Raw genomic sequence first — 13,954 nt, 5'->3', positions numbered from 1 at the left:
AAGGATGCTTACACAATATACAAAAACCACTATGTGCAAAAAACAGAAAAATGTAGTTAAAACACAACTTAAGTTTCAAAAGTAAGAAACCTAGAAACAAGCCCCTTCAGTAGCCAGCTTTGCGGGCCCCGCTGCTGTTAACCCTCTCACGGACGCTCCTCTCCTTCCAGGGCCTGCCAAGGACAGAGGCCTCCTGGATCCTGGCTTCAGGACCACTGCTGGGTTGCCATGGCCACCCAGGAAGTGTAAGGTCAGTCACAGCCCCAGGTCTTGGGAGGCCCGTACCCCAGGAGGGCGCTGGGCCTGAGCTCTGCACTCAGGAGCTGTTCCTCTTCGCCCTACCTAGACTACGCAACTGAGTTTTTCTTTGGTGGTCTCCTGTGAAAGGCAGGCCTCTGAAGTTCACCAGTCGCGTGCCCCTGAGCCCCAGGCCTTCAGCACGTGAGCCTGCTCCATCTCGGGACCACCAGACAGGAATGGAGAAAGGCACAGAAGGGCAGCTCTGCCATCACTTCCTCTCTGGAGGCCTCAGGCCCAACCGCTTCAGCTTTCCCAAGGCACTAACAGGCACGCCATGCCCTCCTGGGCCCCTTTCCCACGTGGAGAACAAGCCGTGTACGGTGGGCGGTGCACTAAGTCCACAGTGCTCAGAGCTGAGCTGGCCCTGGCAAGACGGGCCAGACAGCCCGCAGTCAACCTCACTTCTTAGGGGCTGAAGCTAAAATTCTGCTTGATTAGGGATTTCCAGGGCCTGGACTCGCAGCTCCGCCCAAGAGTAACCCTCTTACCTGCTGGCTTCTAAGCTGGTACATGACCAAGCCACCTTCCCACACATGCGTGCCCCAAGACACACAAAGCTGGAGGCAGACAGGAATCACGTACCTTGGGCAAGGGTGCAGGGTGAGAGGTGAAATGGATCCCGATGAGTAAATGAACACACGAAAAAGGTACCTGGTTCAAGTTAATGATTTATTTTCACCTGTAACACTAGCAGAGAAGTCAAAAACAGACTGACGAACATGGATAAAGTTTATAAACGGAACAAAGAAAGATCTGAACTATGTACACTGAGGGAGGGAAAGGGGTTTTTCCATATCAACTTTTCCTATTTTGCAATTTCTGAATAGGAGAAACTAAACATTTTCCCCCAGTTTAGTATGAAGGAACACAACTTTTATGATCAACCATCTGTCCTTAAGCATAAAGCATAAGAGATTTTGGCTGTATGGTTGTCCTGGCTCCTGAAGTCTGGGTATTGTTAGAACATTAGGGGAAAAAAAAAAAAAAAAAAAGGAGTGCTCCATGAAGCCCAGAAGGAACTTCATGGGGACACTGTGTCTACTCAAAGGGCAGACAGTGCCCGTCACGGTGACGAGAACTGATGTCTTGCCTTCCTCGACTGTAAGGAGAAAATAGTACTTTTATCAAACCAACTGGAAGTGAGCCAAACAGTTATCAAGTCAGAATGAAGCATGAATTTTCCTTTCACAGAGAAGGGACACTCCTTCGGCCCTGTTTAAAGTGAATTCTGTGCTGAGTCCCTGCTCCTCCAGAAGGAAAAACTGAAGGTCAGTTATTGCTAGCAACGCCAGAGGAGGCCCCCTTCCACCTTGAAGCTGTTTCACACGGAAGGCTGTGGGTTTGGCTTGAAGCCCTCTGAGGAAGGAGGGTGTGGAGGTGGAGGAGGCAGGCTCTACAGGTCTTCTCTCCCGGGAGCCACCCCTGGGCCACCATGCCACCTCCTTGAGGACGAGAGGCTCTCACACCTGGAGTTGAGCAGAAGGGTGTTATCTGGGCCCCTGGGGAGGAGGAGCCACGGTACTTCGCCACCAAAATCTAAGGAGCAATCAAAGCCCAAAGGATCAAGGCCCGAAGACCAGAAGAGCAGCTTCTGAAATGAATGTCAGTTGCAGGGGTGGTGGTACCCAGCTTGAATCTGGAGAGCCGAGCTTTGAATCGCAGGTGGCTGTGACTTGGGCAACAGGATGGACGTGGGCAGCTGATAAGGCCACAATTACTGCCACCGCCGCCCGGGTCTATGCTTGAGTAGACGTTAGGCAGTGGGAACTGAGGACCAGAGGGCCTATGGTAAACACAGGATGATTTTACCAGAAAAGAGGACACCCGCCACGCGCCCGCCCGCTGTGATGCTGCGCCAGTGGCTCGGGCGCGGGTCCAGCTCCTGAGAACAGGCGGTGGGCGGGCGGGCGGCACAGGCACTGCTCCGCGGGCGGCGCGAGGCCTCCCAGCACAGAGCGCTACATCTCCTGGGCTGCTGAAAAGGAGGCAAAGAACGCGCTTTATTGCACATTTCGTTCTTAGAAACCTAGGGATTGCCCTGCCGAGGCCTTGGTGATCTGCAGGAACCTCTGACATCGATGTAGGCGGAATCACGGGTGGCCTCTGAATCACAGGGGATGGAAAACAAAGTCCAGTGGTTGGTCTTTACGGGGCCACGCTTGCATCTGTGATCCTCAGACTGGATGGACCGTGTGTGGCTTGTCACTGCGGTGGGCAGACACCTGGGACGAGGTAGCATGCCCAGGAGAGCTGGGCGGACCTGCGTGCTCTCTGACCGGGGCTGGTGCTCCAGGACACCGCCAGGAGGAAGGTGGGGCAAACTCTCCAAATAGGGAAAACTTCTTGGCAAACGTGCAGCTTCTGAAAGAGGCTAGAACCATGACTCTTATCTCCAATGTGCCTGACTCCCTCTCTCCTACCCTGGAACCAGACTACCCAGGAGATGTTGACCAGCTGGGGAGGGACCTGGCTCCAGCTCCACGGCATCCAACTAGAGGCAACAAGAGGATCTAAGATGGGGTTGGAAACAAGAGAGCAGTTTACATAGTGGACGTTGATTCTGAAATAGTCTTTTTGAGCTCAAGACACTGGAGGCAGATGAGCCGCGTAAGGCTGCAGAGAGCCCAGCCAGGCTCTGTGCGGCCCCTCGTCTCTCCCGAGCGACACTCAGCACTTCATATGTAAATGGGGTGGTAGCGTTTGTGGCTCATCTTTTTCCTGCAAGTCGGGCAAGTGTTAGCATTCTTCAGGGAATCACGGAGGCACTGGCTACAGAAGATGTGGCCACATTCTGTAGAAACAATGAGACGCCCGTTCTGCACAATCTGGAAAACAAACGGCCTTCATGTCACATCCTGTACCGGAGCAGCCGGAGCCCCAGCGTCCACTCCTGCCTATTCCTAAGATGACGAATAAGCAGGGAGGGGCCGGGGGCTGCAGCAGGGAAGCAGGGAGGGGGTCTGCAGTACTGAGGATGCTCCTCTGAGGCTCAGGCGTACGGGCGGCGTCTCTGAAGCTGAGGAACAGGCGAGAGCCAATCTCGGGCAGCGAGAGCCCAAGTTGAAGTCCTGGGGCTCAAGGAACCCCAGGCACTCAGTGGGGCAGAGCCAGAGGGCCCAGGGCCACGGAAAACACTAGCAGCTTCTGCTGAGGCCGGGCGGGGAACACACAGGACTAGCTCTCGCACAGGGCAGCGCAGGGAATGAAGGAGCCAGAGTTCAAGACTGTGCAGCCCAGAGAGATGGCACACCCTCCCTTCACAGATGTGCACCAAGCCACGTGCCAGCCCCGGCATGACTGCAAGACAGGTGTCAGAGCCCACTCGCGGGAAGTGCTCATCTCACTCCCTGCCTGGAGCAGCCAGAGACCAGGAACAGGGGAGACGCAGCTGAGCCTGCTTACCTCCGAGTACCCGTCCATGCAGATGGGGCAGCTGACGGTGCCCGAGGGCCTAGAAGCACAGAACTCATGTGAGGAAAGCAAGCTGGATGGTCAGCTCCTAACGTTACGTGGCTCCATCTAAGCTGCCCATGCCCCTTCCTCACAACAGCCTCCTGCGGCCCTGCCACAGCCCAGGCACTTGGGAGGCTGGCAGTCCCATGGTGCAGGGGTCCTCAGAGAAAGGGGGCAGAGAGGGCAAGAGAAAGTGCAGACAACGGGAGTCCCCCTTACAGTCTCCCTGTCTGGGGCAGGGGCTGGCCGAGCACCCCCTTCCTCCAAGCATTCCTGCTGCAGGCGGCGGGGCTGCTGGGGCTCCCCCCCAGCTCCTCACACACGACCTGGCGGTGCCTGGTGCACCTGGTCAGGTCACAGGGGGAACAGCGGAGCCCAGCCTGAGATCCGCCTGCTACCCAGGTGCTTCAGTAAGCCCTTCCTGAGCCCAGGGGTTGAAGCATTTGCTGAGGGGCCAGTATTTCTAACACCCTGCCTCTGCCCAACCTCTTCACTGGAAACTGGAGGAAGAAGGGATCCTTATTCTGGGGACAAGCGCCCATGTGTGCAGAGGCTTCCTGGCAGATGGCCTGCCCCCAGCACGGCCCCTGGTACCTGAAGCCCGTGGCTGCGCTCCTGGGGGAGTGGGTGGTCACGTACACGTCCTTGTCCCGGGCCAGCTCCTCCTCATCACTGCTCACCACACAGCTATCCGCATGGTCCTGGCGCAGCCGCCGGCCGTTCCTCCTCGGCCGCCTCCTCTCTAAGGTGCGAGTCCTCGTTCAGGGAAGGGCCTCTCAGCCCCATCCCTTTCGGGACCAGCTGCCTTCCCAGCCGTCTTCCCAGGAGGAGCCCCCAACCCTGCTGCGAGCAGGCCAGGGGTGAGTCCCCGCAGCAGGCAGAGCTGCCTCAGGGGGTGTTCCTGCCCACAGAGCAGGCGGGCCTGCAGCGCTGCCCTCGCCCAAACCCAAGGAAGGAGGGAGACCACTCACCTTCAACAATCTTGGAAACAGGAGAAAAACAGAAGAGAAAGACACAGTTAACTTTACATATGATATTCTGTACTCTTTAAAACTCTTCAACAATCAGGCTGACGCATTTGGGTCCCACGCGGGATCCTCAGGGGAGCAGCCAGGCCTCAAGTGGCCGAGCCTGGCGCCCGGTACTGAGGAGTCCCGGGAGCTGGCACGTCACTCACCCTCTCGGAGCTGCCCATGGCCTCTTCTGAAACAGAGGCTCCAGTGCCCACAGCGCCACACCGCTGTGAGGACCAGGCGAGACTACATGATGCCAAGGGCACCAGGGGTCCACAGCCCACCACCCACCCCGCCTATCCTCACACCCCACAGGCTACTGCCAGAGATGGGGCTTTACTGGGAGAAGGCTTTGCAGGGTTCATGCTTTACCAACCGGAGAAAGTCAGGCAGGGACCCTGAGAACAGCTATATGCCACGCACTGAGACCAACCCAGCCCTGTGCTGGAGGCGGGCAGAGACCAGCAGGGAGGACCTACCAGCCCAGGGCCAGGCTTCAGGCCCAGCGGCCTCGCCACGCTTCGCACACACTGCAGTTCTTACACGCTGAAGTCCCCGGCAGCCCTGCTGTTCCCATTGTTCCCAACAGCATTTGCTCACTTCGTGTCTCTGTCACCATCTAGTAATTCTCACAATATTTCAAACTTTTTCATTGTTGTCATATTCATTATGGCTCTATCTGATCAGTGATTTCTGATGCAACTACCCTAATTGTTTTGGGGCACCACTAACCTCACCAATATAAGATGATGAGCTTAAGTGATAAATACGTGTTCTGACTGTTCCACAGACCAACTGTTCCATGAATCCCTCCCTCTTCTTGAGCCTCCCTACACCCTAGACACAACAAGACTGAAATTAGGCCAATCAGTCACCTTACAGCGGCCTTGCAGTGTCCAAGCGAAAGGAAGAGCTGCATATCTCACTTTACATCCCAACCTAGAAATGACAAAGCTTAGTGAGGAAGGCACTTCAAAGGTTAGGACAGGCCAAAAGCTAGGCTTCCTGCACCAATTAGCTAGCTTGTGAATGCAAAGGAAAAGTTCCTCAGGGAAACTAGACGTGCTCCTCCAGTGAACGCACAATGATAAGAAAGTCAACAGGCTCACTGCTGCTGTGGAGAAAGTCGGAGTGGCCTGGACGGAAGATCCAACCAGCCACAGCACTTCCATAAATCAAAGCCCAAGCCAGAGCAAGGCCCCAACTCTCTTCAATTCTGGGAGAACTTAGAGGGGCGAGGAAGCTGCACAAAGTGTGAAGCTGGCGGGGGCTGGTTCCCAAGGTCAAAGGAAAGATGCCATTTCTGGCACATCAGGGTGCAAAGGCAAAGCCCCAAATGCTGATGTAGAAGCTGCAAAAAGTTACCCAAAAGAGCCAGCCAAGATCACTAATGTGGGTGGCTACACCAAACAACAGGTTTTCAGTGTAGACAAAGCCTCCATTAGAAGGAGACGCCATCCAGGACCTTCGTAGCTACAGAGAAGTCAATGCCTGGCTTCAAAGCTCAGACTGACTCCCTCGTTAGAGGCTTAAATAGCTGGTTGAAGTCAATGCTCGCTCACCATTCCAAAAACTCTGCACCCCTAAGAGTAATGCTAAATCAACCCCCTCTGCCTGTGCTCCGTAGATGGAACAAAGCCTGAGTGACAGCGCATCTGCTTATCACACCGTTTACTGAGTACCTTAGACTGCTGACTCATGCTGCTCAGAAAAGATTCCGTTCAGAACATCCCCTCTCTCTGACAATGTACCTGATCACCCAAGAGCTCTGATGGAGATGGACAACGAGACGAATGCTGTCTTCTTGCCGAGTAACACAACATCCTGCAGCCCTGGATCAAGGAGGCGTTTCAACTTCCAAGTCTTGTAATTTAAGAAATATATTTCTAAGCCTACAGCTGCCATAAATAGTACTTTCTCTGATGGATCTGAGCAAAGTAAACCAAAAACCATCTGGAAAGCAGAGATATCACTTTGCCGACAAAGGTCTGTATAATCAAAGCCATGGTTTTTCCAGTAGTCATGTATGGATGTGAGAGCTGAACCATAAAGAAGGCTGAGCGCCAAAGAATATGATGCTTTTGAACTGTGGTGTTGGAGAAGACTCTTAAAAGTCTCTTGGACTGCAAGGAGATCAAACCAGTCAATCCTAAAGGAAAACAGTCCTGAATATTCATTGGAAGGACTGATGCTGAAGCTCCAATACTTTGGGCACTTAATGCAAAGAGCCGACTCATTGGAAAAGACCCTCATGCTGGGAAAGACTGAGGGCGAGAGGAGAAGAGGACGACAGAAGATGGAGGTAGGATGGCATCAGCGACTCAATGGACATGAGTTTGAGCAAACTCAGGGAGACAGTGGAGGACAGAGCAGCCTGGTGTGCTGCAGTCCATGGGGCCACAAAGAGTCAGATAAGACTTAGTGCCTGAAGAACAAATGAATACATGGTGGCCAGAGAGCTCCCTTCACTGGTGATGACTGTGTCCCCACGTTCAATGGAAGAAGAGCTCAGAGATAAGACTTCTTGCCCAAAGGACAAAAAGGACCCACACAGCCCGGCCTCCAAGCTCCACACCCCTCCTGTGACCGTGAGTCGCCTCCTAGCTGATGGACCATAACGTAATTAGTAGGATACAGCTAAAGATAGTATAATCTTTAATTCATGTATTAGAAAAAATACGATGAAAATTAGCAAAGTAACTCAAAGAAAGGAAAAATCAATGAATGAAAACAAACTTGTAAGAAAAAGGATACACAAAGCTAGAAGTTGGTTCTTTGAAAGATCAACTAAAACTCTGGTGATACTAATCTAAAAAAAAACAGAAAACACAAATAACCAGTATCAGAAATGAGACATCACTACAGATTCCACAGAACTGAAGACATCACAAATTTATGCCAATAAAAGTGAAAATTTTAGATAAAATCAACAAATTCCTACAAAGTATAATTAACAAAATGAAGTGAAAAGCGAAAGCTGCTCAGTCGTGTCCAACTCTTTGTGACCCCATGAACTGTATCCCAACAGGCTCCCCCGTCAATGGGATTCTCCAGAAAAGAATACTGGAGTGGGTTGCCATTTCCTTCCTCCAGGGGAATCTGCCTGACCCAGGGATTGAACCCATTACAGGCAGATTCTCTACCACCTGAGCCACCAGGGAAGCCTGATAATTACCAAAGCATGAACACGTAGTTGCTCAGGTATATCCAACTCTTTTCAACCACATGGACTGTAGCCCACCAGGTTCCTCTGTCCATGGATTTTCCAGGCTAGGATACTGGAGAGGGGTGCCATGCCCTCCTCCAGGGGATCTTCCTGACTCAGGAATCAAAACTGGACCTCCTGCATTGTAGGCAGAATCTTTACCATCTCAGCCACCAGAAAAGCCCCAGTAATTACCCAAACCTACTAAAACTCCGCTGCTGCTAAAACTCTACTTCTGCTTTATTGATCATGCCAAAGCCTTTGACTGTGTAGATCACAATAAACTGTGGAAAATTCTGAAAGAGACGGGAATATCAGACCACCTTACCTGCCTCCTGAGAAATCTCTATGCAGGTCAAGAAGCAACAGTTAGAACTGGCATGGAACAACAGACTGCTTCCAAATTGGGAAAGGAGTGTGTCAAGGCTGTATACTGTCACAGCGCTTATTCAACTTACACTATATGCAGAGTACATCATGCGAAACGCCGGGCTGGAGGAAGCACAAGCTGGAATCAAGACTGCTGGGAGAAATATCAAGAACCTCAGATACACAGATGACACCACCCTTATGGCAGAAAGTGAAGAGGAACTAAAGAACCTCTTGATGAAAGTGAAAGAGGAGAGTGAAAAACTTGGCTTAAAGCTCAACATTCAGAAAACTAAGATTATGGCATCCGGTCCCATCACTTCATGGCAAACATTGACAGACTTTTATTTTTTTGGACTCCAAAATCACTGCAAGATGGTGACTGCAGCCATGAAATTAAAAGACGCTTACTCCTTAGAAGAAAAGCTATGACAAACCTAGACAGCATATTAAAAAGCAGAGACATTACTTAGCTGACAAAGGTCCATCTAGTCAAAGCTATGGTTTTTCCAGTGGTCATGTATGGATGTGAGAGTTGGACTGTGAAGAAAGCTGAGTGAGTACCAAAGAATCGATGCTTTTGAACTGTGGTGTTGGAGAAGACTCTTGAGAGAGTCCCTTGGACTGCAAAGAGATCCAACCAGTCCATCCTAAAGGGAATCAGTCCTGAAAATTCATTGGAAGGACTGATGCTGAAGCTGAAACTCCAATACTTTGGCCACCTGATGCGAAGAACTGACTCACAGGAATAGACTCTGATGCTGGGTCTTTTAGATTGAAGGAGGGATTTGGAGAAGGGGACGAAAGAGGATGAGATGGTTGATGGCATCACCGACTGGATGGATGTGAGTTTAAGCAAGCTCCGGGAGTTGGTGATGGACAGGGAAGCCTGCCGTGCTGCAGTCCATGGGGTAGTAAAGCGCTGGACATGACTGAGTGACTGAACTGAAGTACTTTCTCTGTAGAGTTCTACCAACTATCCAAGGAAGGAATAGTCCCAATCTTATAAAACCTTCTGGAGAACAGAAAAAAAGGTGCCCAAATCACTTTGTAAAGATACCAAAACTCTGATACCAGAACTTTATAAAGAAAAATTACCGACCACCAATCTTACTCACAAAAAACGAGGCAAAGATTACATATAAAATATTAGCAAACTGAGTCTAACCACATAGAAAAATAAAAATTATGTTAACAACCACAAAGCTTAAGTAATTTAACACTAGAAACCAATGTAACTCTCCACTTCAACATATGAAAAGGGAAAAAAACCATCACTAGATTAGACTGAAATTTCAACACTGATTTCAGATGAAACTTATAACCAAACATGAAAAAGAGAAACTTCTCCACTCTGGTAAGGGTATCGACAAACCCCAAAACCTTACAGCAGAGGCCTTATTTAATGGTAGAACTGAAAGGACTCTTTCAGATTTTGAATGAAACAAGAATGCCCATGACTGTCACTGTTTTTACTCAGCCAATAATGAATTTTTTAGCCAGTGTGTTAAGGCCAAGGAAAAAAAAAAAAAACCCCAAGAAGAACCAAAACTTACGTACACAAAAATTCAAAAGATTTACAGATTAAGAATTGTTAGACTAAAAAAAGAAAAATCAATTGCATTTCTTTATATTAGCAAATCAAAATTAAAAAGAAATGAAAATTTGAAACACCATTTATAGCATCCTAAAATAGTACATACCTAGGAATAAATCTCCTAACAAGACATGCAAAATCACTCCAGGGTATAAACTTTACGTTCAGTTGCTTAGTCGTGTCCAACTCTTTGCTACCCCACGGCGAGCAGCACGCCAGGCTTCCCTGTCCTTCACCATCTCCCGGAGCTTGCTCAAACTCACACCCAATGAGTTGGTGATGCCATCCAACCATCTCATCTTATCTCAAACCATACACAAAACTCAATTCAAATGGATTATAGACCTAAATATGAAACGTGAAACAGTTAATACTTTTCGAATATAGGAACAAATTTTTATGGTACAGGATTTTCATCAACAAAATTGATAAATTCAACTATATCAAAATTAAGACCCTTTGTATATAAACCAAAAAGAGAAAAAGAAAAGCCTCTGAATAGAAAATTCAATACACAACTAATGGCAGGCTCATATTTAGAAGTTATTAAAAGAAATGAGACAAGGCAGGCAGTCACAAGGAAAAATGAGCAAAGATTCAGTTTAAAAAAAAAAGATCCCAACAGGCAACACACCAAAGAGGGCAACAAGCCACCACTAAGCACGGAAAGGCATCTGACCCCAACAGTAACGGGGAGAAACACCCTGAAAGCACGTGGGAGACTCCAGGCAACACTGGAGGGGCTACAAGTGCCGTGGCGGGAGCCTGGGTGGGGACGGCCTCTCTGGAAGACAGGGGGGTCACTGCCCAGCGCCTGCTGAGGGCACACACCCGGACAGAGTCCGCACAGCTTCTCCTTCAGTCTTCAGAGGGCTAACCCAAGTTCTACCATGGCCCTGGGGTGTACAGATGCCGAGCTACTCCCAGACGGGGTCCAAGTGGTACACTTAGCCTACCCGCTGGATTCTGGGCGGCTGTTAAGATTACCCCAATCTAGGAAACCACACGATCGTTTCACTCTCCTGAAAATGGCGTCTGATGTAACCCTAAACTTGTAACCCCTCTAACAGAGGCCCCTCATCTTGAGTTAGTAACATTACTAGGTATTCCAAGTGGATATTTCGTGAAAATTTCAGTCTAGGTATACTTCACACTGTAAGTTTTAAAAGTGGCATTTGGATTTGTTAAAATAATTATCAATAAAAAATGAAGAACGCTTAAAAGGGATGCTATCAAATCCCAATTATTCTATGTCTGGGAACACTGAGGCCACAGGAAGGGGACTCCTCCACCAGAACCCGGGACCCCTGCTTCTCAAGCTGGTCTCCCATCCACCCACCCACCCGGCCAGGCTCTCCACCTGCTCCCAGGACAGTCCCCAGTGCCAGCATTCCTGACCCAGAGTCTCCCAATGACTCTCCACAGTCAGGGACACAGCAGGAGGCTAGAGCGCTCAGAAAAGCAGCCCATGCAGGGAAGGCAGACGAACCATCAAAACAAAACCAGGGCGTAAAAGGGGATGTGACGACACTGGCTTGTCACTCAGCAGCAGCCATCGGCGTCTCCATGAGGGCAGAATCCTGGCCATCTCCCCGGGGCCTGGCACGCCACAGGTGGACACCAAGTGCTGGGCCAACAAGGACTGGCGGCGCTGTGAAGCGTTCACCAGCAACTGAGCTGCAGGCTTCAGCCCAGGTGCCAGACTCAGCTGTCTTCTCAGAACCTCAGGGAGCTTGCCAGAAACAGCAGCAAAGCTGGATGTATGCGCTTTAGAAAACACTCATAGGCCCAGTGGGGACCACTGATAGCTAAGCCACCAAGACTAATCTCCAGGGAAATGACTGCCTCTCGCTCAGGAGCGGTGTCCCCGAGCACTCACGCATAATCCGCTGGGACAGCTGACAGGCTCAGCAGGAGCAGCTGCCCGGCCTTTGTGGGGGGGTGGGGGTGGGGGAGCAGATGCAACGGACGGACACACAGCCGGACAGCCCAGCAGTTTCAGAATGGGCCCAGAGTCTAAACCTCTTCACTTGTCAGGTCAGTTCCCTGTCCTCACACACTTGCTTCTTTTGAAGGCTCGAAGCTTCTCGGTGTAACCCTGAGGTTCTAAGCACAGCCAGGATAGCCCCAAGGCCATGGCTTCCTAGGCCGAGGGGAGACTCAGCTCCCAGCAACCTCCACTGGCCCCAGCAAACCAGTCCTCAGCAGCACTGCCACCTCACACGGGTGCCCCTCGGCTCTGCACACCTGCACCCTCTATCAGCAGCATCCTGAGACACAAGCGCACCCTCAGGAAGCAGGCAGGCTGAGCAGACTCCCAGCCCAACCAGAGGAGGCACCCTGCTTGGTGGGGCTGGGCTGTGGGACTGGCTTCCCCATCCCCGAGCAGGTCTCCTTCCCGGAGGCCACGCAGGGGCAGGCGGTGCCCCGGGGCGAGGGTGGTGGGGCAGCAGCTCCCAGGCTCCACCCTCTGGGAGCCATGGCACCATCGGGCACCAGCGGGCAGTGTGGGGAGGGCCTGCCTGCTCCATGGCAGCAGCTTCCAGGCCTCGAGACCCACCCCTGGCAGTGCTCAGCGAATGTCTCCATTCCCACCAGCCAAGAGGGTGTAAACTCACGTTTACTGGGCACCATGTTGGGTGCCAGGCATTCAAATAAAGGATTCTTCTAATCCTCACAGCACCCTACTGACACGGATGGCATTATCCTCATTTTATGGACAAGCCAAGGAGGCTAAGTAACTTGCCCCAGGTCACGCAGCTGTTGTTAAGGGTGGAATCAGGGACTAAAGAGAGACGGAGCCTCAGAGTTCTCCCCAACTATGCAAAGGAGGCTCACTTATGATTAACTGAAGCAATAAAGTTACAATAAATGATTTTCCTGAAACATTTTCCACCTTGAGTGCCATAACCTGTGACCAAGGCCTTCGGACATGCCAGCCAGGGGCTCACCACCAAGAGCGCCAATGCTCAGGCTCCCCCACTTACCACAACGGAGTCATTGTGAGTCAGGTCAACGACCACAGGCTCTAAAGATTCACAGGTGAGGTCCACTATTTCGTCTCCAGCTTCAAAATAAAGCATTTTAACAAGCTTTAGAGGGAAAGGAAAGGCATATTGCCCAGTTTCATTAATATGACAACTAACAGAACACGGCTTATACCAAACATCCCTGAAGTACAGTAGTAAAGGGGCAAGCAGTGAGCACTCCTCGAGTTCTGCTCTGAACAACACTGTACGGTTTTAACCCACACCCCACCCCCGCTCATTGACAGCGGAGAGGCAGCGGGTCACCTGCCGTGGGCGGGGTGTACAGCCAGGGAGCGACCAAGCACGCTGGCCTCGGGCTTTGGGGCGGGTCTGTCTGAAAGCTCCGCTCCCCCGATCTCAGGTCAGGCTATAATCAGCACCGCACAGGCTGTACTCTTCCTTAGTTACATTTTAATCTCCACTGAGCCCACCAGCGCTTCCCAACTTGGTTGGGCCACAAAGGTTTACTCACTGGTCCCCCAAAACCCCAACTTGCCAGGAGAGGTTGAGCCTGTCCTGCCACGTGCTGTGAGCCCGAGAGCACACTGCACGTCTACCCACACACGGGACACGGGGGTCACCAGCACTGAGGCCGGGCAGTGCACAACCTCCATCTCTATAAACTGAAACAAGATTCACAACCACCTTTGCTTCTATTATTCGTAACATTAAAAAGGAGGAGGGAAGAACTTCTAGAAATAATGGTCAATATTTGGGGAAAGTGACTTGCAATACATTTACCATATTCAAATTTTTGTTTTCCTGGATTAGAAAGTTCACAGGAATAAAAACCATAATATATCAAAGATTCCAACGTAATTTATACAAAATGATTTTATTTCTTTTAAAGAACAGTCCATAATGGATCTATCCTAACTTACAGAACTGTTTCTCTTTCTGGTGAACACAATTTTGGGTTCTTACAATAAAATACACGGCAACGGGCAGCTTGTCCTGGAGTCCTGCGCGTGGTGTGTGGCTCACGGAG

General features: G+C 50.8%; 1 protein-coding gene across 3 annotated transcripts in view; it reads right to left on the bottom strand.

The window, feature by feature from the left end:
• Positions 1–948: 948 nt before the first annotated feature.
• Positions 949–13,954, bottom strand: part of RNF4 (ring finger protein 4) — a 34,546-nt gene continuing 21,540 nt past the window's right edge. For all 3 annotated transcript variants that reach the window (XM_044945541.2, XM_006074645.4, XM_025289572.3), the window contains 5 exons: positions 12,925–13,004; positions 4,725–4,734; positions 4,348–4,495; positions 3,703–3,751; positions 949–3,125 (listed from right to left, as the gene is read on the bottom strand). In XM_044945541.2, coding sequence (XP_044801476.1) covers positions 2,976–3,125; positions 3,703–3,751; positions 4,348–4,495; positions 4,725–4,734; positions 12,925–13,004 — 437 coding nt within the window. In that variant the 3' untranslated portion in view covers positions 949–2,975. The remainder of the gene's footprint in view (positions 3,126–3,702; positions 3,752–4,347; positions 4,496–4,724; positions 4,735–12,924; positions 13,005–13,954) is intronic.

The sequence above is a fragment of the Bubalus bubalis genome, chromosome 7, assembly GCF_019923935.1.
Source record: "Bubalus bubalis isolate 160015118507 breed Murrah chromosome 7, NDDB_SH_1, whole genome shotgun sequence".
In the NCBI taxonomy this organism is placed as follows: Eukaryota; Metazoa; Chordata; class Mammalia; order Artiodactyla; family Bovidae; genus Bubalus; species Bubalus bubalis.
This window is presented reverse-complemented; position numbering and strand designations above follow the sequence as displayed.